Genomic DNA, 21,796 nt, shown 5'->3' on the forward strand with positions numbered 1-21,796 from the left:
TTAGAAGAAAAGACCAAAGCCCATATCACCACCAGATTCTTCGCCTCAGATTCTTCTCTCTTTGCTCCCACTTTCTTCTCCCAGCTGGGGCAGCAGTGGAGAAGGGAACAGGACCTCCTAGATCCCTGATGTTGACATTGGCCAGAGTCCTTGCAAATAAGCCTGGCCAGAAAGGCTCAACCTTTACACTAGTTGCTTTAATCAGGGCATTGATCTTATCCTCCGTGACCTTCACCTCATTGTTGTGCAGGATGAGAGCAGGGTAGATGCAGGCAAGCATTGATTGAGGCCATGCATCTCCTCCTATTTAGAAAAGCGTTTACTACTCAGCCATAAAAAAAAGAACAAAATAATGCCATTTCCAACAACATGGATGGAACTAGAGATTCTCATACTAAGTGAATTAAGTCAGAAAGAGAAAGACAAATAGCATATGATATCACTTATGTCTGGAATCTAATTTATGGCACAAATGGACCTTTCCACAGAAAAGAAACAAACTCATGGACATGGAGAACAGACTTGTGGTTGCCAAGGAGAAAGGGAAGGGAGTGGGATGGACTGGGAGTTTGGGGTTAGCAGATGCAAAGTATTGCACTTGGTGTGGATAGGCAATGAGATCCTGCTGTATAGCACAGAGAACCACATCTAATCATTTGTGATGGAACATGATGGAGGATAATGTGAGAAAAAGAATGTATATATATGTATAACTGGGTCACTTTGCTGTACAGCAGAAATTGGCAGAACATTGTAAATCAACTATAATAATTTCTTTTTTTCTTTTTTAGCCTATGGAGGTTCCCAGGCTAGGGGTCGAATCAAACCTACAGCTGCCAGCCTATGCCACAGCCAAAGCAACTCGGGATCCAAGCCGCATCTGCAACCTACACCACAGCTCACAGCAACGCCAGATCCTTAACCCACTGAGCAAGGCCAGGGATCAAACTTGCATCCTCATGGATGCTAGTCAGATTCGTTTCCGCTGAGCCACAGCAGGAACTCCTCCATAAAAAAAAAATTTTTTATAAAAAGACAAACGTTAATGTCATTAATGGAGACATCTACTCCTTATGACTAGCAGCAAACTTCTACTAAAATGTGTGCTTGTTTGCAGTAACCCCCTTCACTAAAATCACACAGGTACTGACCTCCCTCCCTGCCCACCTCTTGGGAACTGAGAGGCTGTCTCATGGGTAAAGTTCTCATTTTGCGCCAAATAAAACTTAATTCATGACTCTCACCTGGTGTGGTTTTTTTTTTTTTTTTCAGTCGACAAGACAAAAAAAATGTTAGAAGATTATAGACTGGCTTTCCCATTGTGGTTCAGCGGGTTAAGAACCGGACTAGTATCCATGAGGATGCAGGTTTGATCCCTGGCCTCATTCAGTGGGTTAAGGACCTGACGTTGCTGCAAGCTGCTGTGTAGGTTGCAAACAAGGCTCAGATCTGGCGTGGCTGTGGCTGTGGCAGTGGCATAGGCCGGCACGTGATAGGCCGGCACGTGCAGCTCCAATTTGACCCCTAGCCTAAGAACTTCCATATGCTGCAAATACAATGTTAATATTCTTTGCAAGCAAGTGTTACTTTAAACATCAGGGAAATTTCCTTTTAACCAAAAATTATACATTTACTGCAAATAACCAGTGAATGGATAACAAATTGTATATAGCCATATGATGGAACAAATTATTGATTCCTGCCATAATCTGGATGAATCTCAGAATTTTCATGCTGGATGAGAGAAACAAAACCCCCTGGAACACCACATAGGAACACACTATATTATTCTATTTACATACGATTCTAGGAAAAACGAAGCAATCTATAGTGACAGAATGGAGATCATGGTTGCCTGGGGACAGGAATGGAGGGAGGGTTACTTGGGGCTACGGGGAAACTTTTGGGGGTGATGTTCATTATCTTGATTGTGGTGATGGTTTCATGAGTATACACATGTCAAAAGTCATCAAATTACTTAAACACGTGGTTTGTGTTTAATTATGCCTCATTAAACTAAAAAAAAAATCTTTTTTGTCTAGTATTGCCGAGTTACTGAGCTATCCTTTCAGACACTATTACCTGTCAACAAAGCAACATCACATCATGGTTAAGATCATGGAATAAGATGATTCAGGTTCTGCTACTTTACTGCTCATGTGGCTTTGGACAACTTGACTTCTCTGGGCCTCAGTTGCCTTGCTCACTGGCTGCTAATAGGAGTCTATACATGAAGGACTAAGCCCAGTGCTGGACACATAATAAGCACTCAATAAATGTCAGCTAGGAGTTCCTGTTGTGACTTAGTGGATTATAAACATGACTGGTAACCATGAGGATGCTGGTTTGATGCCTGGCCCCACTCAGTGAATTAAGGCTCCAGTGTTGCCATGAGCTGTGGTGTAGGTCCACAGAGGTGGCTCAGATCTGGTGTAGTTATGGCTGTGGTGCAGGCCAGCAGCTGCAGCTCGGATTGGACCCCTAGCCTGGCATCTTCCATATGCTGCAGTTTCGGTCCTAAAAAATAAAATTAAATTAAAAAGTCCAGCTATTGTGACTACCCTTTTAGTTCATTGTGTTTTAATCATTTTTTTATTTTCTTAGGTCTTTGCAAGCCTGGGGAAGGACCACTCCTCCCAGGCTTAGCTAGTTCTTAGAGATAGCAAACTACTTTCTTGGGAGCCCACCTTTCATATGTAAACAAGCCAATCTAAACACCTCCTTTTTCTAACTCTGGCACTCTGAACCAATATTCCCCTGGAACTAAATCAGCCCAGGATTCAGTTAACAGGCAACAGGGACCTCCTCTAGAACTTTAAACCTTCCGATATTAATCCCTTTTTTTCGTTTTGTTTTGTTTTGTTTTTGGTCTTTTTAAGGCTGCACCCTCTGCATATGGAATTTTCCGGGCTACAGGCTAGGGGTCGAATCAGAGCTGCAGCTGCAGGCCTACACCACAGCCACAACAACACCAGATCATTTAACCCACTGGGTGAGGCCAGGGATCGAACCCTCATCCTCATGAATGCTAGCTGGATTCATTTCTGCAGTGCCACAATGGGAACTCTCTGAAATTATCCAATTCTAAGCTTGCTCTATTAGCTTCCCCTGCCTCACCCATTCTTTCTTAAAAAACAAATAATAAAGGTTCTGGCCCATGCTTTCCCCTCACTCCTTCTGACCAATCCTGGTGCCTCCTCATGCGGCCCTGCGTGGTGAGGCATTACCCCTTCTGCTTGGGAATTGTAAGCAAGAAGACCTTCTTTAAAAGTCAGCTACTGGAGGATGGAGAGAACGAAAAGTGACCACCGAAATGAGTAGGCATCTTGAGAGCAAAAAACAAGGCAGGCTGCACCATATAATCGATGGATCAGTTTGTTACAGGGTAACTTGCTCACAGGGTAGGATCAGGTGGACAGCAGTCTGTAAGCATTTGCAGCTGCCTTCTGCACCCCACCACCAGGGGCCACAGGGACAATTTACAGTTAACCTAGGGTGTGGGGGAAGCTGCTTGGAAACAGGATGTGCATTCCTAAGTCAAGATTTATAAATGGGTAACTCCTTTTGTGGGCGCCGGGAAGACATTAGCAGCAAAGGTTTTCATCATTGTTTGGGAACTAACCGAGCATAGAGGCTGCCTGATCCTAGTAATTGCTTATTAAACAATACCTGTTAACTACACAGCTCTTGACGACGGAGAAGTGATTTACCGCACAGCACGGTCCTGGGGAGGGTTGGCAGAAGGACAGGAGGAACTCAAAGAGCCCAAGATGGCATTAGTTATGCTAACGGCCATACAACAGTTGTCTCCATGTCTGTCACCTTACTATACTCGATGAAAATAAATTCCAGTACGTTTTACTTTTTTTTTTTTTGTCTTTTTGCCATTTCTTGGGCTGCTCCCGCGGTATATGGAGGTTCCCAGACTAGGGGTCCAATCGGAGCTGTAGCTGGCAAGCCTACGCCAGAGCCACAGCAACACGGGATCCGAGCCGCGTCTACGACCTACACCACAGCTCACGGCAACGCCGGATCCTTAACCCACTAAGCAAGGCCAGGGATCGAACCCGCAACCGCATGGTTCTTAGTTGGATTCGTTAACCACTGCGCCACGACGGGAACTCCCCGTTTTACTTTTTTATCTTTTAAATTTTTTCTTTTTCGGCTGCACCTACAGCACATTGAATTTCTCAGGCCAGAGATTACAACCTACATCACAGCTGCAGCAACACCAGATCCTTAACCCACTGCACCACAGTGGGAACTCCCAGGTACCTTTTAAAACAGAGGGTAGCCTTAAGCCCCCAACTCCTTATTTGGGAGAAGGCACTAGTTAGGGATAGGGGAAATCCCAAGAAGGGAGGAGCTCTGTCTGATGTCCCATAACCCCATCAGCCCTTAGAGCTAAGCCCTGGGGAGGGGACACAAAAGCAGAGTGTGTCCTCCACAGGGTGAGCCTGGGAGAAAGACACATCTAACCGTAATCCTAACCCTAACCCTAACCCTAACACCTAGCCAGCTCACACCAGGGCAGGGGAGCCGATTGCTAAATGTTCACACATTTCTTGGGCCAGTTGTTAAACTGCTGGTGGCTTGAAACCAGCTGTGGTGAGGGTATTTACACCCCAGAAATCTGCACTTGCCACAGACACTGTGAACCAGGACTTCCCCCATCACCACCTGCCAACACTGACAGTTAAACATTTCCGTGTGCATCACGCTACCTTTAACTCTATGTCTGTTACTCAATCCCCACTGGAAATGCAGGGAGGGAGAGAAAGGAAAGAAATCTCTTTTCTTCTTCTTTTTTCTCTTTTCAGGGCCGCACCTGCAGCATATGGAAGTTCCCAGGCTAAGGGCAGAATCAGAGGTGCAGCTGCCAGCTATGCCACATCCACAGCAATGCCAGATCCAAGCTACATCTGCGACCTATGACACAGCTTGCGGCAACAACAGATCCTCAACCCACTGAGCGAGGCCAGAGATCGAACCTGCATCTTCATGGATACTAGTCAGGTTCTTAACCGGCTGAGCCACAATGGGAACTCCAGGAAGGAAATTGCATCTGCAGCCCATCTCCAGGGCCACCAGCAGAGTCCAGGACAGGGCTGGTGCCCACCCTTCGATCATACACCCCACAATAGATGCCAGATCTCTAGACACCCCGCACCAACATAACAGATCTCATTTCCCTGCCCTACACGTTCCCAGTGTTCACACCCCAGCTTGGATCAATCCAGTTTCCTGGATGCTCTGGGCTGGAGCTGCTAGGTTTAGACAAGCAGACATGAGTCATGGCCACATCAGGGAAGCCCTCACACCCTGGTCTTCATATGGCCAGATGGGGAAGGAATTGCTAATGGACGCCCCAGTAGGGAAAGCATGAAACATCTAGGTCCTCTCTGATGGGTGAATTTGTTAGAAGGAACTTGGGTACCCATCTCAGCCCCCTTCCTCTCCCTGTGCTCTACCCACCACAATGCAGGGAAGCTGAGCCGGCAGGCAGGTGGTGAGCCCACTGGGCCACATGCCCCCAACCTACTGAGCTTAGATCAAAAGTAATGCCTGTTTCATGGGTGGGTGCTCAGGATCACCAGCAGTCTGCCACCTGCATCTTTCAAGTGGCTCAGACTCAGAAGGCAGGAAGAGGAGGTGCTACTTATTGAACCCCCACAACCAAAGCCACCTGTGAGGCCATCCAGAATTATCTGATCCACTGCTTTTTTATTTTCTTTTTATTTTAGGGCAGCACCCTTGGCATATGGAAGTTCCCAGGCTAGGGGTCAAATCAGAGTGGCAGCCACCGGCCTATACTACAGCCACAGCACCACCAGAGCCCGAGTTACATCTTTGACCTACGCTACAGCTCATGGCAACATCGGATCCTTAACCCACTCAGAGAGGCCAGGGATCCAACCCATATCCTCATGGATACTAGTTGGATTCTTTTTTTTTTTTTTTTTGTCTTTTTACTATCTCTTGGGCCGCTCCCGCGGCATATGGAGGTTCCCAGGCTAGGGGTCCAATCGGAGCTGTAGCCGCCGGCCTACGCCAGAGCCACAGCAACGCAGGATCCGAGCCGCGTCTGCAACCTACACCACAGCTCACGGCAACGCCGGATCATTAACCCACTGAGCAAGGGCAGGGACCGAACCCGCAACCTCATGGTTCCTAGTTGGATTCGTTAACCACTGCGCCACGATGGGAACTCCCTAGTTGGATTCTTAACCCACTGAGCCACAACGGGAACTCCTCTGATTCACTTTCTATTGCTCACCCTTTTGGACTTTCTTCTTGTCCCTGGAAGATGCCAAGCTCATGCCCATCTTAGGCCTTTACCTTTTCTGTCTTCCCAAGGGCTTCTCAGGGCTGGTTTCTCATCACTTCTCAGGTCAGGGCTCAGACAGGCTCACCCTGCCCACTCAACTAGACACATGCCTCCATCACGTGGCCCTGGCTTATTATCACAGAGCTTTTCCCTTGTTTATCATTCTGCCTTCTTTGTGGCATTTTGTTCATTACTGTGGCCCCAGGACCTAGAATAGTTCCTGCAAAATAGCAGGGGCTTGAGAAACCTTTGTTGAATGAATAAACTGAAAGCTTTTTTGAAAAACACGATTATTTTTCTTTAATAGCATAGTAATATATAACGGGGAAAACTTGGAAAAGTTTGAATACAAAATACAGAAAGTACAACTTAGATCCATTATTAACATTCTGATTATCAAAGCATGAGGTGCACCTTCCCTTGTCTCCGTGTCTCCTGCGTGCAAGTGTAGTTCTATCGATGGCGTGTCAGCGTGTTAGTGGCGTGTCGGCATGTCTATAGTGTGTCAGTGTGTGGGTGCTTGTGCATAGACTGCCCTTCCAGGCTTCCTAAGGGGCCTTGGGCCCTCAGGCCTCCCTGACTCCTAGGCCACCCTTCTGTATCCATCCTGTTCCTGAGAACAGCCCTTCATGGAGGGCCTCCTCAAAGCCCAAGGCTGATCAAGAGTAAGGCTTAGCAACATAACCATGAGGTAGCTATGGTCTTCCTCATTTCTGGATGTGAGGACCGGGCCTCCGAGAGGCTGGCTGATGTCACAGAGGCCACGCAGCTGGCAAATGATTCCAACGATCTGAGGGTGCCAAGGTCTGGGTTCTCTCTACCTGTGGCTTTCAGGCCTCTCCAGCCTGATTAGCTGCCACCACGAGGTGCTACTCAGAGGGTCTGGGGCTCATTAAGAAAAGCTGAGAGGGGTCCCAGGGACAGGGTAGTGCAGTCACATCCACCAGTCCATGGACTCTTTGGGGCAGGCCCTGACGATGACCATACAGTGGGGCAGTCCCTTACACAGGATCTTCTCGGCCTCCTGACCCTCCCAGCCTAGTCCCTGAAGCTCAAGGACCCTGAGCTTGGGCATGGTGAGGCAGGAGGAGAGAATTTCAGCCGGGGTCGGCATTTCCGGGGTGATGAGCGGCCCCAGCAGGCAGAGACTCTCCAGGGCTGGCATGCCCTCCAGGACCGCCAGGCCGGGGGCAGAGAGGCCCCTCACGGTCAGCCGGATCTTCCGCACATCTCGGAGGTGGCGGCTGATGGCCAGGAGGGTGCTGTCGGCCGAGAGGGTGCAGCCCAGCACCTCCAGCCTCTGCAGGTAGCTCAGCTCCTGCAGGCCCATATCTAGCCCCGTCTCAGTCACACGGTAGGTGCCACCTAGCACTAGAGAGCGCAGGGCCCGGAAGCGCGTCAGGCCCTGCAGGTGCTCGTCTCGGAAGGCGGGGACGCGGTCCAGCACAATGCACTCAAGCAGGGGCAGCACAGTAGGGTCCTGCTCTTTCAGGAGCCAGGCCATGGAGATTTCACAGCTGTGCAACTCCAGGGTCCTCAGGGTGCTGGGCAGGCTGGTGATGGGCACCATGCTCAGGTTGGCCACATGTAGGCAGAGGCGCTTCAGGTTGGGGCACTTCTGGCCCAGGGCTCTCATCAGGGCAGGGGACAGCTGGGGAGCCTGGGAGCCTGAGAACAGGTAGCCACCCATCCGCAGGGAATGGAGCCGGGAGGCCATGTACCGGCGAAGGAGATGCCACATGACTTTTGGCCGCATCTGTAAGAGGTAGAGATGGGGATAACTGGGGCATCTTCCAAGCCCCCCACCTGCCTGGAGACAGACAAGTCCCAGCTGGGGTTCTGGTGATCTGGCAGGAATTTTGTCCTTCCCTTGCCAGCCTCAGCCAAACAGATGCCTCCCCAGGAATAACAGGATGACTTAGCCTGGAATATTCTGACCTCTAGGTTTGAATAAAAAACATTGGCATAGAGTTCCCTGGTAGCCTGGCAGAGTTAAGCATCCGGCGTTGTCACTGCTGTGGCTCTGGTTACTGTTGTGGCGCTGGTTCCAGTGCTGGCCCAGGAACTTTTCCTTGCCATGGGCACAGCCAAAAGGGGGAAAAAAAATTGGTAGAAAGATATCATAACATATCTGTCTCTAGAAAGAGAGTGGATTCTCATTACCTCCTGGAGTAAGGAAGAAAGCCAAGTGACCCAGCAGTATTTTTTATCTCCTTCTAATGATTCCCATAGAAATAAGCAACAGAAAACTGAGAAAGCCTAAAACTGTCCAGGGTAAGTTTGATCTAGGTTTTAAAAAAAAAGAAAAAATTGGTGTTCCCACTGTGGCTCAAGGGAATCAGCGTCGTCTCTTCAGCACCAGGACATAGGACCCCAGGACAGCACAGTGGGTAAAAGATCCAGCATTGCCACAGCTGTGATGTAAGTAGGTCAAAACTGCAGCTCGGATCTGATCCCTGGCCTGGGAACTTCCATGCGCTTCTGAGCTGCCAAAAAAGGAAAACAAACAAACAAACAAAAAAGCAGCCTGGTAACAGTGAAAGCTGCAAAAATTAACCCTGGGAAGTTAAACTTAGTAGAAAACAAATTATAGAGTTTCCGTTGTGGCTCAGCAGGAACGAACCTGAGGATGAGGATGTGGGTTTGATCCCTGGCCCCACTCACTGGGTCAAGGATCTGGTGTTGCCGTGAGCTGTGGTGTAGGTCACAGACATGGCTCAGATCCCGAGTTGTTGTGGTTGTGATGTAGGCCAGCAGCTGCAGCTCCGATTTGATCCCTAGTGTGGGAACTTCCATATGCTGCAGGTGTGGCCCTAAAAAAAAGCAAAAGAAAACAAACTATAACTAAATGATATCCTGTGCATTTCACTATATATACATTTTACCTTTAAAAAAAAAAAAGACAATGCATACCATAAAATCTGTTGATTACTTTTGATAGAGGAATCAAATCTTCCTGATCAAATTTAGACTTGCAAGTGTGGGTGGAGGGAAAGGGACTCACTAGAAATATTGGCCACTAAAAGTAACTCACCTGGGTAGAAACCACCACTGGGAAATTTTTTTTTTTTTTTTTTGCCTTTTTAGGGCACACCTAAAACATATGGAGGTTCCCAGGCTAGGGGTAAAATCAGAGCTGCAGTTGCTGGCCTATATCACAACCACAGCAACTCGGGATCTGAGCCACATCTGTGACATACACTACAGCTCACAGCAACACAGGATCCTTAACCCACTGAGTGAGGCCAGGGATCAAACCTGCGTCCTCATGGATGCTAGTCAGATTCCTTTCCACTGCCTCGAAACGGGAACTCAATTTTTTTTTTTTTTTTTGGTCTTTTTGTCTTTTTGCCTTTTTGCCTTTTCTGGGGCCCACTCCCATGGCATATGGAGGTTCCCAGGCTAGGGGTCTAATCAGAGCCACAGCAACACGGGATCCAAGCCACGTCTGCAACCTATACCACAGCTCATGGCAATGCCAGATCCTTAACCCACTGAGCAAGGCCAGGGATCGAACCCACAACCTCATGGTTCCTAGTCAGATTCGTTAACCACTGAGCCATGACGGGAACTCCAATTTCTTTCTTTTTTTTTTTTTTTGGAAAAATTTTAAATGGCCACAAAGCCAGAGAATGAATCACCTTTACTGGTAAAAGGACAAATGAGCAAATCCTTTAAGTTTTATAACATCAAACATTGGCCAGGATGTGGCAAAGCAGGTATCTGGTCCTGCGGTTGGGACTTGGTCTCACTAATTTGTAATGCGATCTGGTGGTTTCCACTGAAAATTAAAATGTGGACACCCACTGGCATCTGTGTTTTTGTTCCCCCTTAGTGTGTATGTATGTATGTGTATGTTTTATTTCATTCCCTCTTTTTTTTTGCCATTTCTTGAACCGCTCCTGCGGCATATGGAGGTTCCCGGGCTAGGCGTCGAATCGGAGCTGTAGCCACTGGCCTACACCAGAGCCACAGCAACGCAGGATCCGAGCCGCATCTGAGACCTACACCACAGCTCACGGCAACGCCGGAACCTTGACCCACTGAGCAAGGGCAGGGATCGAACCCGCAACCTCATGGTTCCTAGTCGGATTCATTAACCACTGCGCCACAACGGGAACTCCCTATTTCATTCCCTCTTTTATTTATTTTTTTAACTGAAGTATGATTTACAATGTTGTGTTAGTTCCGGGTGTACAGCAAAGTGATTCTGTTATGCATATTAAAAAGTCTATTATTTTTCAGATTCTTTTCCATTCAAAGTAATTATAAGATATTGAATAAAGTTTCTTGTGCTATACAATAGGTTCTTATCGGTTATCTATTTTATATATATAGCAGTGTGTATATGTTAATCCCAAACTCCTAATTTATACCCCACCCACCCACCCCCGTTTTGTTTTTAAGATTATAGGAGCACCTGCTGCCTCCCTGGGGAAGAAGTTGACTTGGGTGACAGAGGTAAAGAGAGACTTTACTTTCCAATTTTCACTACTTTGTACATTTTGAATGTTTTGCGTGAATTTTTTTGCCCCCACCCTCCACTTAATATTTTTTTAAACTAATTCTTTGGTTTTTTGATTTTGGTTTTTGGGGTGGTTTCTTTTTTGGCTGCCCCAGGGCATATGAAGTTCTCCAGCCAGGGATCAAATCTGAGCCAGAGCTGCAACCTAGGCTGCAGCTGCTGCAATGCCCGATCCTTTATCCATTTCACCATACATTGTTACAGTGTGTCAACTTTTTTACAAGAATTATTCATGATTTGTGATTTTTAAAAATTGTACCTCAGAAAGAAAAATGTAAAACAAACCTTCTAGTTAATCTCTATTATGTGTGCTAAAGTGTTTAGGGATGAAGTGGACTCTTGTCTGCAACTTATTTTAAAGTGCATTTTAAAAATAAAATGGTGGCGTTTCCCCTGTGTTGCAGTGAAAATGAATCCAACTAGTATCCATGAGGATGCAGATTCCATCCCTGGCCTTGCTCAGTGGGTCAGGGATCCAGCATTGTCCTTGAGCTGTGATGTAAGTCGAAAACGCAACTTGTATCCTGCATTACTATGGCTGCGGTGTAGGCCAGCAGCAGCAGTTCCAATTTGACCCCTAGCCTGGGAAATTCCATATGCCACGGGTGTGGCCCTAAAAAGCAAAAAATTGGGAGTTCCTGTCGTGGTGCAGCGGAAATGAATCTGACTAGGAACCATGAGGTTGCGGGTTCGATCCCTGGCCTTGCTCAGTGGATTAAGGATCCCACGTTGCTGTGGCTCTGAGGTAGCCTGGCAGCTACAGCTCCGATTAGACCCCTAGCCTGGGAACCACCATGTGCTGCCGGTGGGGCCCTAAAAAAACAAAACAAAAAAAGAGGCAAAAAAAAGCAAAAAAAATTTAAATGTTTTAAAAAGTAAAGTGGAGTTCCCACTGTGGCCCAACCTAATCAGCTGCATCTCTGGAGCACTGCGACGCAGGTTCAATCCCCACCAGGCAGTGTGTTAAGGATTCTGCATTGCTGCAGTTGTGGAGTAGGTCGAAACTATAGCTCAAATCTGATAACTGGCCCAGGAACTTCCATATGTTGGGGTACAGCCATAAAAAGAAAAAGAAAAAAGAAGAGAAAAGAAAATGGGGAGTTCCCTGCTGGCCCAGTGGGTTAAGGATCTGGTGTTGTCACTGCTGTAGTTCTGGTTACTGCTGTGGCATGAGTTCAATCCCTAGCCCAGGAACTCCCACCTGCCATGTGTGCAGCCAAAAATAAACAAATAAAATTAAAAATAAAAGTAAAATGGATTGATGGATGGAAAGAGGGATGGATGGATCAACAGATGATAAAAACAAATGAAGGTGAATATTAATGGTGGGCAACTCCGTGATCTTTGTACTATTCTTTTTTTTTTTTTTTTGGTCTTTTAAAGGCTACACCCTACCCTCAGCATATGGAAGTTCCCAGGCTAGGGGTCTAACCGGAACTGCAGCTTCCAGCCTATGCCACAGCCCAGCCACAGCAATTCAGGATCCAAGCCTCGTCTTCGACCTTCACCAAAGCTCAAGGCACTAGATCATTAACCTGAGCGGGACCAGGCATCGAATCCACATCCTCATTGATACTAGTTAGGTTCGTTACCACTGAACCATGACAGGAACTATTCTTTCAACTTTTATATATGTTTGAAATTTTTCATAATAAAATAGTAAAAATAAATTATCATTTTTTAAAAGGTGATTTCAATAAAAATAATTTCTCTACAAGGCCACGATACCTTATCCAGAACTCCTGGAGACAGATTTCAGAATTCAGAATTAACATGGTACAAATGTCAAGGGCAGCACTTTATTATCAGATTAATATTTTTCAATATAACATGATCTTTTTTAAATGGCTGCGCCTGTGAAATACAGAAGTTCCCAGGCCAGGAACTGAATCCGAGCCGTAGCTTTGGCAATGCCAGATCCTTTAACCCACTGTGCCTGGAACAAAACCCGCACCTCCATAGCAACCTAATCCTTTCATATGTCTTTTTATTCTACGTAGTTTAAGGGAAAAGACAAGAATAGCCTTACACTAATTCATATAAGGTTTTGCCACCAAATGAATTTGTGCCAAGCTTACAGAAAACTTTTCACTTTGCTGGCTTTTTGATTTTGGAATTGCAGATGAAAAACTGAAAACGAAAAAATATAAAGGACCCTACATCTTATAAACTGCTCTTCCAGGTTTAAGAGTAAATGGTACCTGGACACAAGAAGATAGACAAAAGGACATTCTTGTGCAACAAGAACCAGCAGCATTAGTAACACCTGGGAAGTTGTGAGAAATTCAGAACCTAAGGCCCTACTCCAGGCCACTGAATCAGAATCTGCATTTTAACAAGATCCCCATAGGTGATTCATACACATAGTAAAGAGACAATTTGTGAACTTATAAAGCTGTTTGTGGAGTTCCCCTTGTGGTGCAGCAAAATGAATCTAACTAGTGTCCATGAGGATGCAGGTTTAATCCCTGGCCTCATTCAGTGGTTTGGGTATCCAGCATTGCTGTGAGTTGCGGTGTAGGTCACAGACTCAGCTCGGATCACATGTTGCTGTTGCTGTGGGGTAGGGTGGCAGCTGCAGCTCTGATTCGACCCCTAACCTGGGAATTTCCATATGCCACCAGTGGGGCCCTAAAAAGCAAAAAAAAAAAAAAAAAAAAAAAGCTGTTAGTAATAGGAAATAATCTAACCATCTGTCAACAGCAAAGTCGATAAACAAATTGTGGTATATTCATTTAAGCGTGGTTAAAAGGAATGAATTAGATTTACAAGTCCCAGTTATCTCAAAAGCAATGTGTGAATAAAGCTGGTTGGGGGGAGTTCCCATTGTGGCTCAGCAGAAACAAACCCAACTGATATCCATGAGGATGAGAGAAGGATCCCTGGCCTCACTCAGTGGGTTAAAGATCCATCTGTTGCCATGAGCTAGATGCATCTCAGATCCCAAGTTGCAGTGGCTGTGGCTTAGGCCGGCAACTGCAGCTCTGATTTGATTTTCCATATGCTACAGGTGCAGCCATAAAAAAGACCAAAAAAAAGCTGGTTAGGGGTAAAATAGCATTTCATCATCTAAATAGAATAGGGTTACCTAAACTCTAGAAACGGAATTCCCTTGTGACTCAGCAGTTAAGGATCCAACATTGTCACTGTAGTTGTTTGTGTAGCTCCTGTGGGGTACAGGTTCCATCCACCGCCCAGGAACTTCCGCACACCACCAATAAAGAAAAAAAATAGTGGAGGGTTTCAAAAAGTGCAACAAATAACCTGTAAATGTTGTATGTATATATGTATACATAAACATTTGTGTTTCTCAAGATCTGCGGCAAATAAAGCAAAGGTTAATAAAGGTTAAATCTAGATGGTGAGTACATGGTTTCAGATATTATCCCCTATACATTTCCACTTGTATTTAAAATAGTTCATAATAAAGAGAAAAATAAAATGCAGGAGTTCCCGTCGTGGCTCAGTGGTTGACAATCTGACTAGGAACCATGAGGTTGCAGGTTCAATCCCTGGTCTTGCTCAGTGGGTTGGGGATCCGGCATTGCCCTGAGCTGTGGTGTAGGTCGCAGACGCGGCTGGGATCCGGCGTTGCTGTGGCTCTGGCGTGGGCGGGAGGTTATGGCTCCGGTTGGACCCCTAGCCTGGGAACCTCCACCTGCCGCAGGAGCGGCTCTAGAAAAGGCAAAAAGACAAAAAGGCAAAAAAACAAACAAACAAAAAAACAACGGAAGAAAGTGGAAATGGTGTGATTGCACTCTTCAGGAGATTACTTCTGGAAATAAGTTGACTACAAAAAATTACTTCTCCGTGAAAACTCATCAATAAGCCCTTTCCCCAAACGATCTTGGTTATACCCATTATTTTGGAGATGGGGAAATTGAGGCCCAGAGGTCACAGCTGAGCAAGTAGGCGGCGCAGCCGGGAGCACCTGGGAGAGCCTCGCTCGAAACAAGGGTTGGAGGCGTGGTCCTTGAGGTCAGGCTAAACCTACCGAGGCCCAGGCCTTCCCGGCCAGCCCCGCATACCGTGTAGAGCGTCAGGTCGACATGTCGCCACAGCCACCGGTCGTCCACCAGCCTCTTCCAGCGGTGACAGACCCTGGGGGAGGGGACCCGCTGTTAGAACGACCCCGGCCCCGCGGAGACCAGGTCTGCACCTCCTAGCATGCCCCCCGCCCGGCCCCTCCCTCCCGCGGGGCGGGGCCGCACCTGGAGATGCGGATCCGGTCCCGGACCGGGAGGTAAGAGAAGATCTCCAACAGGACAGAGTCCGGCAAGTCGGCAAAAGTCGCCATCATCCCGCCGACACGCATTTCCGTTTCCGTCCAGAGGGACTCGGGGACTCGTTCTGGGGGCGACCAAGGAGGTGGGGGAAGTGAGGGTGCTGGCACGGAGGTGGTCGCGGCTTCCGATAGCCAGCAGAGATTCAGCTTTCCTCTTGCGGGGACGTGGCTGGGCACTGGAGCCAGAGCAGCAGAGGATCTGAACGCCGAACCAAAAATGCAGCTGAGAACTGGGACTAAGCCGGGAAGGCGGGGCTGAGGCGGTGACGCAAACCAAGGGCGGGGTTAAGGGGGGGAAACCGTACTCTGGGGTCGTGGCCGGGACGAGGGCCGAACCCAGAAGGCGGGGCTGGGGCGGTGACAAGCCCTGAGGGCGGGATTGAGGCCAGAGCCGAGAGCAGAGGGCTCCGCGGAGAGAGGTCTCAGCTTTAGAGCTTTGTGATGCATGTACATGAGGGTAAATTTGCGAGAGTGAAATAGCTTTTGTTTTGTTTATAAATAGCTTGTTAAAAGGTGTGTTGAATTTTTCGTTTTTATTGATGGTGTCAAATGGTTCTCCACAGAACCTGAACTGACTTCCTTCTCGTAAACAGCACTCATTTTTATAAGTTGCAATTCATAAAGGCAGTGAAATTTACTCAAGCATTCCCGTATTGATGAGTATTCCGGTTGCTTCCAGACCTATTACCATAAACAATATTGGAGCTAAGCATTCTGTTACATATGTATGTATGTGTATACGTATGCAGGTTTATGTACACACATATATATAATATACTTCCTATGTTTTTATTTCTATAGGATAAATAAACAGGAGCTGTGCTTATGGGTCAAAGGACATGAGGAGTTTAATTCTGAGTAGCTTTTGCCAAATCACACTCAACAAATGGCAATAAATGTTTTTAATACACACAAGAAATTGGAGATGCTGAAAACTTTTTCAAAAAGAAATGCAAACTCATTAAGATGTACATGCTAAATGTGTGCAATTTGGTATACCAACTGTACCTGAATAAAACTTAAATAATCTGTATGCTTATACTTATCCATAAATAAATTCAAAGTAAAACACTATGGAATTCACTTATCAGATTAAGAAAGATGAGGAAGCCAAAAAATACCCACACTGGCTCTGATATGAGGAAACAGACTTTCTCAACCACAGCAGTTGGGGCAGAATTAATGCAAAATCTTTGAAGACAGTTTGGCAACATAAGATTGTAGCCCCTGCCGGACCAAGCATCCCACTTCTAGGATCTCAAATTGTCAGAAAGAATGAGGTAAAAAAAAAAAAAAAAAAAAAAAAAACAACAGGGAGTTCCCATCGTGGCGCAGTGGTTAACGAATCCGACTAGGAACCATGAGGTTGCGGGTTCGGTCCCTGCCCTTGCTCAGTGGGTTAACAATCCGGTGTAGATTGCAAACTCGGCTCGGATCCCACGTTGCTGTGGCTCTGGCGTAGGCCCGTGGCTACAGCTCCGATTCGACCCCTAGCCTGGGAACCTCCATATGCCGCGGGTGCAGCCCAAGAGATAGCTAAAAAGACAAAAAAAAAAAAAAAAAAGAACGAGGTAGGTCTTTCTGTGCTGTTTGCAACAATCTCTAGGATATCGTTTGCTTTAAAAAAAAAAAAAAAAAAAAAACCCAGGATAAAACTGCAGCCTACCAGATCCTCAGGGCAGAGCCCCCTTGCCTGCCTGCTTACATCTCTCACAAGCATCCTATCCTAATAAATCTATTACTTGCCTATCAAAAGAAGAAAAAAAAAAAGTCAGTGGCAGGAGTTCCCATCATGGCTCAGCAGTAATGAACCTAGCTAGTATCCACGAGGACTCAAGTTCAATCCCTGGCTTCGATCAGTGGGTTAAGGATCCAGTGTACGTGAGCTGTGGTTTAGGCCAGCAGCTGTAGCTCCAATTCGAGCCCTAGCCTGGGAACTTCCATATGCCTCAGGTGCAGCCCCAAAAAGCAAAAAAGAAAGAAAAGAAAAGAAGAATCATCTCCTGCTCCATCAAGCATACAGGAGTGGAGGGATAGGAACTGTCACATCTAAGTTCCTTCCTCTGGCTCAGAAATTTAGGCAACAAGAGACAGAGAGGCCCTGCCCAGTTTGCTCCCTGAGTCATGACCCAGAACTCTCCCTCCTGGGAAGCATTTATCTCCAGCCAAGAGCAGCTCTGTCAGCAGATCCTTCAGTTTCCCAGACAGGAGGATAGAGCTGACCTGGCCCCTCCGTGACCACTGAGTCCCCTCACGGGAAGCTCCAAATGATAATTACCAGGATGTGGAAAGAGGTCTCTTACATAAGGTGTCCTGTCTCCTGAGGCACCTCCCTCTCCCATCTGGCTCCCAGTGGCAGCCTAGTCCTGGGACTTCCCATTGTCCTCCCCCTCTACTTCCTCAGGATGCCTTAGTCCAGCTGGGGTTGGCAGCCCCCCAGTAGATCCCCATTCCTCCCTCCAGAGGGGCCCAACCCCAACAATCCCAGACTTTATTTTCCTCCCCTTTCAGCAGTGACCCTCACTACTTTTCAGTCTCCCCCAGCCCATAACTTAGTATCATGATCCTGTGCTTGAGCCAACTTTGAATCAAACACTGAGAAATCAGAACATTTTGTTAAAAATGCATTTACTTTTTTCTCCCCATTACAAAGTAACATATGTTCATTGTAGATAATCTGGGAAAACACCAAAAGTGCCCAAAAGAGGAATATGAGACCCAGCAATTCCACCATCTAGCTGTAACCACCATCAACAGCTGGTGTGACCTAGTTTTTTTGTTTTGCTGGTTTTGTTTTTGTTTTCTCTTCTTTGGCTTCCCCTCGGAATATGCAGTTCCTGCGCCAGGGATCAGATCCCAGCTACAGTTGCAACCTACAGCCACACCTGCCAAAATGCCGGATCCTTTAACCCACTGTGCCAGGCCCGGGATCAAACCTGAGTCCTGGCGTGGCACAGACACCATGGATCCCGTTGCACCAGAGTGGGAACTCCATGACCTAGTATTCCTATGTGAATCCAAAGATGTGCTCCTTCCAAATTTCCCTCAGGCTCATCCTTGACCTTCCCATCTCTCCTCTTGTTCCATCTGTTCTTCTGCAAGAGGACGTCAGGGGCTGGGCCAAGACCAATCCTTCCTGCAATCCTAGGGTGGGAATTGCTATCCCCTTTCATAGATGAGGAAAATGAGAATCAGAGAAGGGAAGTGCTGAGATGACACAGCTTAATAATAACGCATAAGTTGGGGTTTTCAGAGGGATTCTGCAGGGAGCAGAGGAATAACACATCAAAGTTCTGAGGCAGGAAGGGCCTGGGACTCTAGCGTTTGAGGTGCGACTTATGGAAGTTCCTAAGCTAAGGATCAAATTGGAGCTACAGCTGCCGGCCACAGTCTCAACAACGCCATTCCCTAGCCATGCCTGCGACCTACACTACCGCTCATGGCAACACCTGTATCTTTAACCCACTGATCAGGGTCAGGGATCAAACCTGCGTCCGCATGGATACTAACTAGTCGGTTAATATCGTTACCGCTGAGCCACAACGGGAACACCAAGGTGGAATTTCTTGGGCTTATTCTTTAAGGCAACGCAGCACAGACAAGGTTACCAAGCATCTGCCCTTTCCCCAGGATGGAATCTCATGTCTTTCACCTAAACTCATCCTAATTTGAGAAAGTGTACCGGTTGAATCAGAAGTGGAGTCCCCTTTTCAGAGTGAATCCTTTTATGCTTTCCAAACCAGGAGAATACTGTCAGCTGAGAAAGTACAGTTCAACGGTTAGGTCTACTGGCAGGCTGGATCTAGGGAGGGGTGTTCCGTGTGGCATCAGCCCTGGATCCGAAAGGCAAGGTTAGGATCTGGTACAAGGTGCCCCCTGCAGGGCGTGAGAAACAGTCCTGGGAGATTTTGTGCTTGTGCAGCTTCCAGCTTCCTTGTCAGTGTTGCAGGTTGGCGTGCAATGGGAACTTCATTCTGGTAAATACTAGTATTCAGGCCAGGATCAGGAGGCTCCTTCGCTTGCTGGCTTTAGTTTGCACCCCAGATGTCCCTGGCGAGATAGCCAGAGGGGAGGGCTGAGCAAAACGTTTCCAAACCCTGAATGAAGGCAGTGGGGCGGACCGGATGCCTCAGAACTCGACCTAAGCTCCCCGTAGCCCTGAAGCTGCAGTTAGAGGCTTCATCGGGTTCAAGAACAGGAGGTCATCCCCCCTTCCCAGGACGTCCCTCAGGAGCCCCTGGCCTCCCCAGCAGATGCTACACCTGACGGCGTTTCGGCACAGTGAAGGGCTTTCAACCAACGGCATCCAAACGGCTGGGCGCCAGTCCATGACCTCTGACTCTCCATGTTCCTTCTCCGCACGGGCTGCGACCTTCACTTGGCCCCGTGCACCGTCTGCAGGTGTCCTCCTGCCCAGGCTTGGGACCACAAATCCGCTCCTGGGAACCGATTTCCCGCCCAGGAGGCGGCGAACTCTGCGGAGTGTTGACAGGCACTGGGAGGAGCCAGGGCCACGGCTTCCGGCCGAGCACTTCCGCTTCCGGTTCTTAGCGTCGACTCTGTCCCAGGCTCTACCTTCCAGCGAAGAGGTTGTGGCGTCTGCTGGTTCCAGGCGATTCTTGGTGAGAGGGCCGGGTGGAGAGGGCTGGAGTCGGGGAAAGCTGATGGGACTTGACCATAGTGGATCTACGGGACTGCGAGAGGCGAGGCGGGGCCTTCAGGCTACCTGAAGTGGGAAGGGGCCAGAGCGGGGGGGCAAGTGGGGGGTGGAGGTTTGGCTGCCTGGGTTCCACGGTCGCCTGGAGTCTGAAGTCCTTGGACACGGGATTCGGGGCCCAGGAGGACCTCAGTGTCGGGATTGCGCGGGGCGTGAATGTAAGACTCAATAATTGGGGGTCTTGGGACCCTGGAAGACCCCTGAAGTCCAAGTTCTGTTGCCTCCTCGTCCCCGCCCTGTGTAGCTCCAAACAGGATGATCGAGGTTGTTTGCAACGACCGTCTGGGGAAGAAGGTCCGCGTTAAATGCAAGTATCCTTTGGCGGCCAAGAGGCAGTGGTTTCCTGGGGGTGCTTGGCTTGAGGCGGGCAGCTCAGTCTGTGCCATAGGGTGATTCTAGTTAAACCTGGGAGGCGGGGACGGGAATGGGATCCTGGCAGAGTGCATTCGGTCCTGGAATGCCCTCTTCCTCGTTCTATCTCCCCCTTCCATTTTCCTTAACTCCTTCGTGCCCAGTACGGATGACACCATCGGGGACCTTAAGAAGCTGATTGCAGCCCAAACTGGCACCCGTTGGAACAAGATCGTATTGAAGAAGTGGTGAGTACAGTGGTGGAGGTGGGAGCTGGAAAGGAGCTGGCCAGAGACTTTGGGTGGGTGAGTGCTGCAGCCAGCCCTTTGCTCAGGCAGAACTTCTCAGCATGCCTCCAGAATGAAGAGCCTTTTTAAAGTTTTTTTCTGAAAACTTTTTATCCCTTAGGTACACGATTTTTAAGGACCACGTGTCTCTGGGGGACTGTATCCTTTGTGTGATTTCTTGAGGAAGGGTTTTCATACCCAGACTTGGTTCTCCTTGTTCTATATATAGACTGGAGTCTATATGAGATTATGCACATAATGTATTTAACTTAGTATGTGGTACATGGTGTTTAGGAAATGGGAGCCATGTAATTATTTTGTTGGGGCAGGAGGGTGGTTGGTGAAGTATTTTGACATGGCTTATAAGACTTTGACACTTTGGAGTTCCCATCATGGCTCAGCGGTAACGAACCTGACTGGTATCCATGAAGACACGGGTTTGATCCCTGGCCTCGCTGAGTGGGTTAAGGATCCAGTATTTTGCCCTGAGTTGTGGTGTAGGTCACAGACAAGGTCAGATTCTGAGTTGCTATTGCTGTGGCTATGGCATAAGCCAGCAGTTGCAGCTCTGATTCGACCCCTAGCCTGGGAACTTCCATATGCTGCAAGTATGGCCCTAAAAGGCAAAAAAAAAAAAAAAAGTGTTTGCAGTCAAAATATTTATTACTGAGTTCCACCTTAGTTGGGCAGGAAGTCACGGTGGAGTAAGACTCAGGCTTATGTGTTGTACAAGAGGATCATGTACTTTTTATTTAAAAGTTTGGATTCTTTTCAAATCAAAATGACCTAGTCCAAAAATGTGGCCACCAGCTGTGAGAGATGGGAGGGGTGGGGGGGTTCAACCCCACCCTGATGATTCCTTGACTCATTTACTTCAGATGAAATCCATGATGGGATGAACCTGGAGCTTTATTACCAATAAAGCAGAATTCCTTCCCCCCCTGCCTTGCCCTTCTCTCTTCTCCTACCCTCACCCCCCACAATAGTGTGGCTGCTTGTTTTTGAAAACTCATGTTAATAAAAACTTAGAGGCTACTTCATTGTTGTCATCTTTGAGTGAGGGCTGTCTCTTGAGGGGAGGGTTGGTATGTGGTTGTCACTATCTTCGCAGTAACTAGCTGCTCAGTAAGAGTTCAGGATTGACTGGATCAGTGGAAGAGTCAGCCAGTGGGCTGGGAGCCTGAGTTGGAAAACCAGAGCTTTGGGGCTTGCCGTGTGTTTCTGAAGGTCAAGAAATCCTGGGATCACTGGCATCCTAATAGAGGAGGCTCTGAGTAAGAATAGTAGATGCAGTAGTTAGGAA

General features: G+C 47.7%; 2 protein-coding genes and 1 pseudogene across 5 annotated transcripts; 1 reads left to right on the plus strand and 2 right to left on the minus strand.

Moving 5' to 3' along the window:
* On the minus strand, window positions 1-280 carry LOC125124675 (60S acidic ribosomal protein P1-like; annotated as a pseudogene).
* A 6,321-nt stretch (window positions 281-6,601) lies between these two features.
* Window positions 6,602-15,401, minus strand: FBXL12 (F-box and leucine rich repeat protein 12). Of its 4 annotated transcripts, none has more exons than XM_047776976.1 (3): window positions 15,065-15,401; window positions 14,848-14,954; window positions 6,602-8,084 (listed from the first exon to the last, which is right to left on the minus strand). In XM_047776976.1, the coding sequence occupies exon 3, from the start codon at window positions 8,082-8,084 to the stop codon at window positions 7,263-7,265; it is 822 nt and encodes a 273-aa protein (XP_047632932.1). In that variant the 5' UTR covers window positions 14,848-14,954; window positions 15,065-15,401; the 3' UTR covers window positions 6,602-7,262. The 4 variants fall into 4 exon arrangements, with proteins under 4 accessions (XP_047632932.1, XP_047632931.1, XP_047632933.1 ...); XM_047776975.1 differs by having other exon boundaries at window positions 14,882-14,954; window positions 15,065-15,400; XM_047776977.1 differs by lacking the exon at window positions 14,848-14,954 and having other exon boundaries at window positions 15,065-15,400.
* Window positions 15,402-19,645: 4,244 nt separating this feature from the next.
* On the plus strand, window positions 19,646-21,528 carry UBL5 (ubiquitin like 5). The gene is made up of 5 exons (XM_047776980.1): window positions 19,646-19,760; window positions 20,100-20,166; window positions 20,371-20,454; window positions 20,615-20,652; window positions 21,372-21,528. The coding sequence occupies exons 2-5, from the start codon at window positions 20,111-20,113 to the stop codon at window positions 21,413-21,415; spliced, it is 222 nt and encodes a 73-aa protein (XP_047632936.1). The 5' UTR covers window positions 19,646-19,760; window positions 20,100-20,110; the 3' UTR covers window positions 21,416-21,528.
* Window positions 21,529-21,796: the final 268 nt, after the last annotated feature.

The sequence above is a fragment of the Phacochoerus africanus genome, chromosome 4 (genome assembly GCF_016906955.1).
Source record: "Phacochoerus africanus isolate WHEZ1 chromosome 4, ROS_Pafr_v1, whole genome shotgun sequence".
In the NCBI taxonomy this organism is placed as follows: Eukaryota; Metazoa; Chordata; class Mammalia; order Artiodactyla; family Suidae; genus Phacochoerus; species Phacochoerus africanus.

Coding starts and splice junctions, on each gene's coding strand:
- FBXL12 (XM_047776975.1), bottom strand. CDS start 15,168: ATGCGTGTCGGCGGGATGATGGCGACTTTTGCCGACTTGCCGGACTCT. Junction 14,955..15,064: donor GACCGGATCCGCATCTCCAG/GTGCGGCCCCGC, acceptor CCCCTCCCCCAG/GGTCTGTCACCGCTGGAAGA. Junction 8,085..14,881: donor TCGACCTGACGCTCTACACG/GTATGCGGGGCT, acceptor TACCTCTTACAG/ATGCGGCCAAAAGTCATGTG.
- UBL5 (XM_047776980.1), top strand. CDS start 20,111: ATGATCGAGGTTGTTTGCAACGACCGTCTGGGGAAGAAGGTCCGCGTT. Junction 20,455..20,614: donor AAGATCGTATTGAAGAAGTG/GTGAGTACAGTG, acceptor TTTATCCCTTAG/GTACACGATTTTTAAGGACC. Junction 20,653..21,371: donor CCACGTGTCTCTGGGGGACT/GTATCCTTTGTG, acceptor CATTTACTTCAG/ATGAAATCCATGATGGGATG.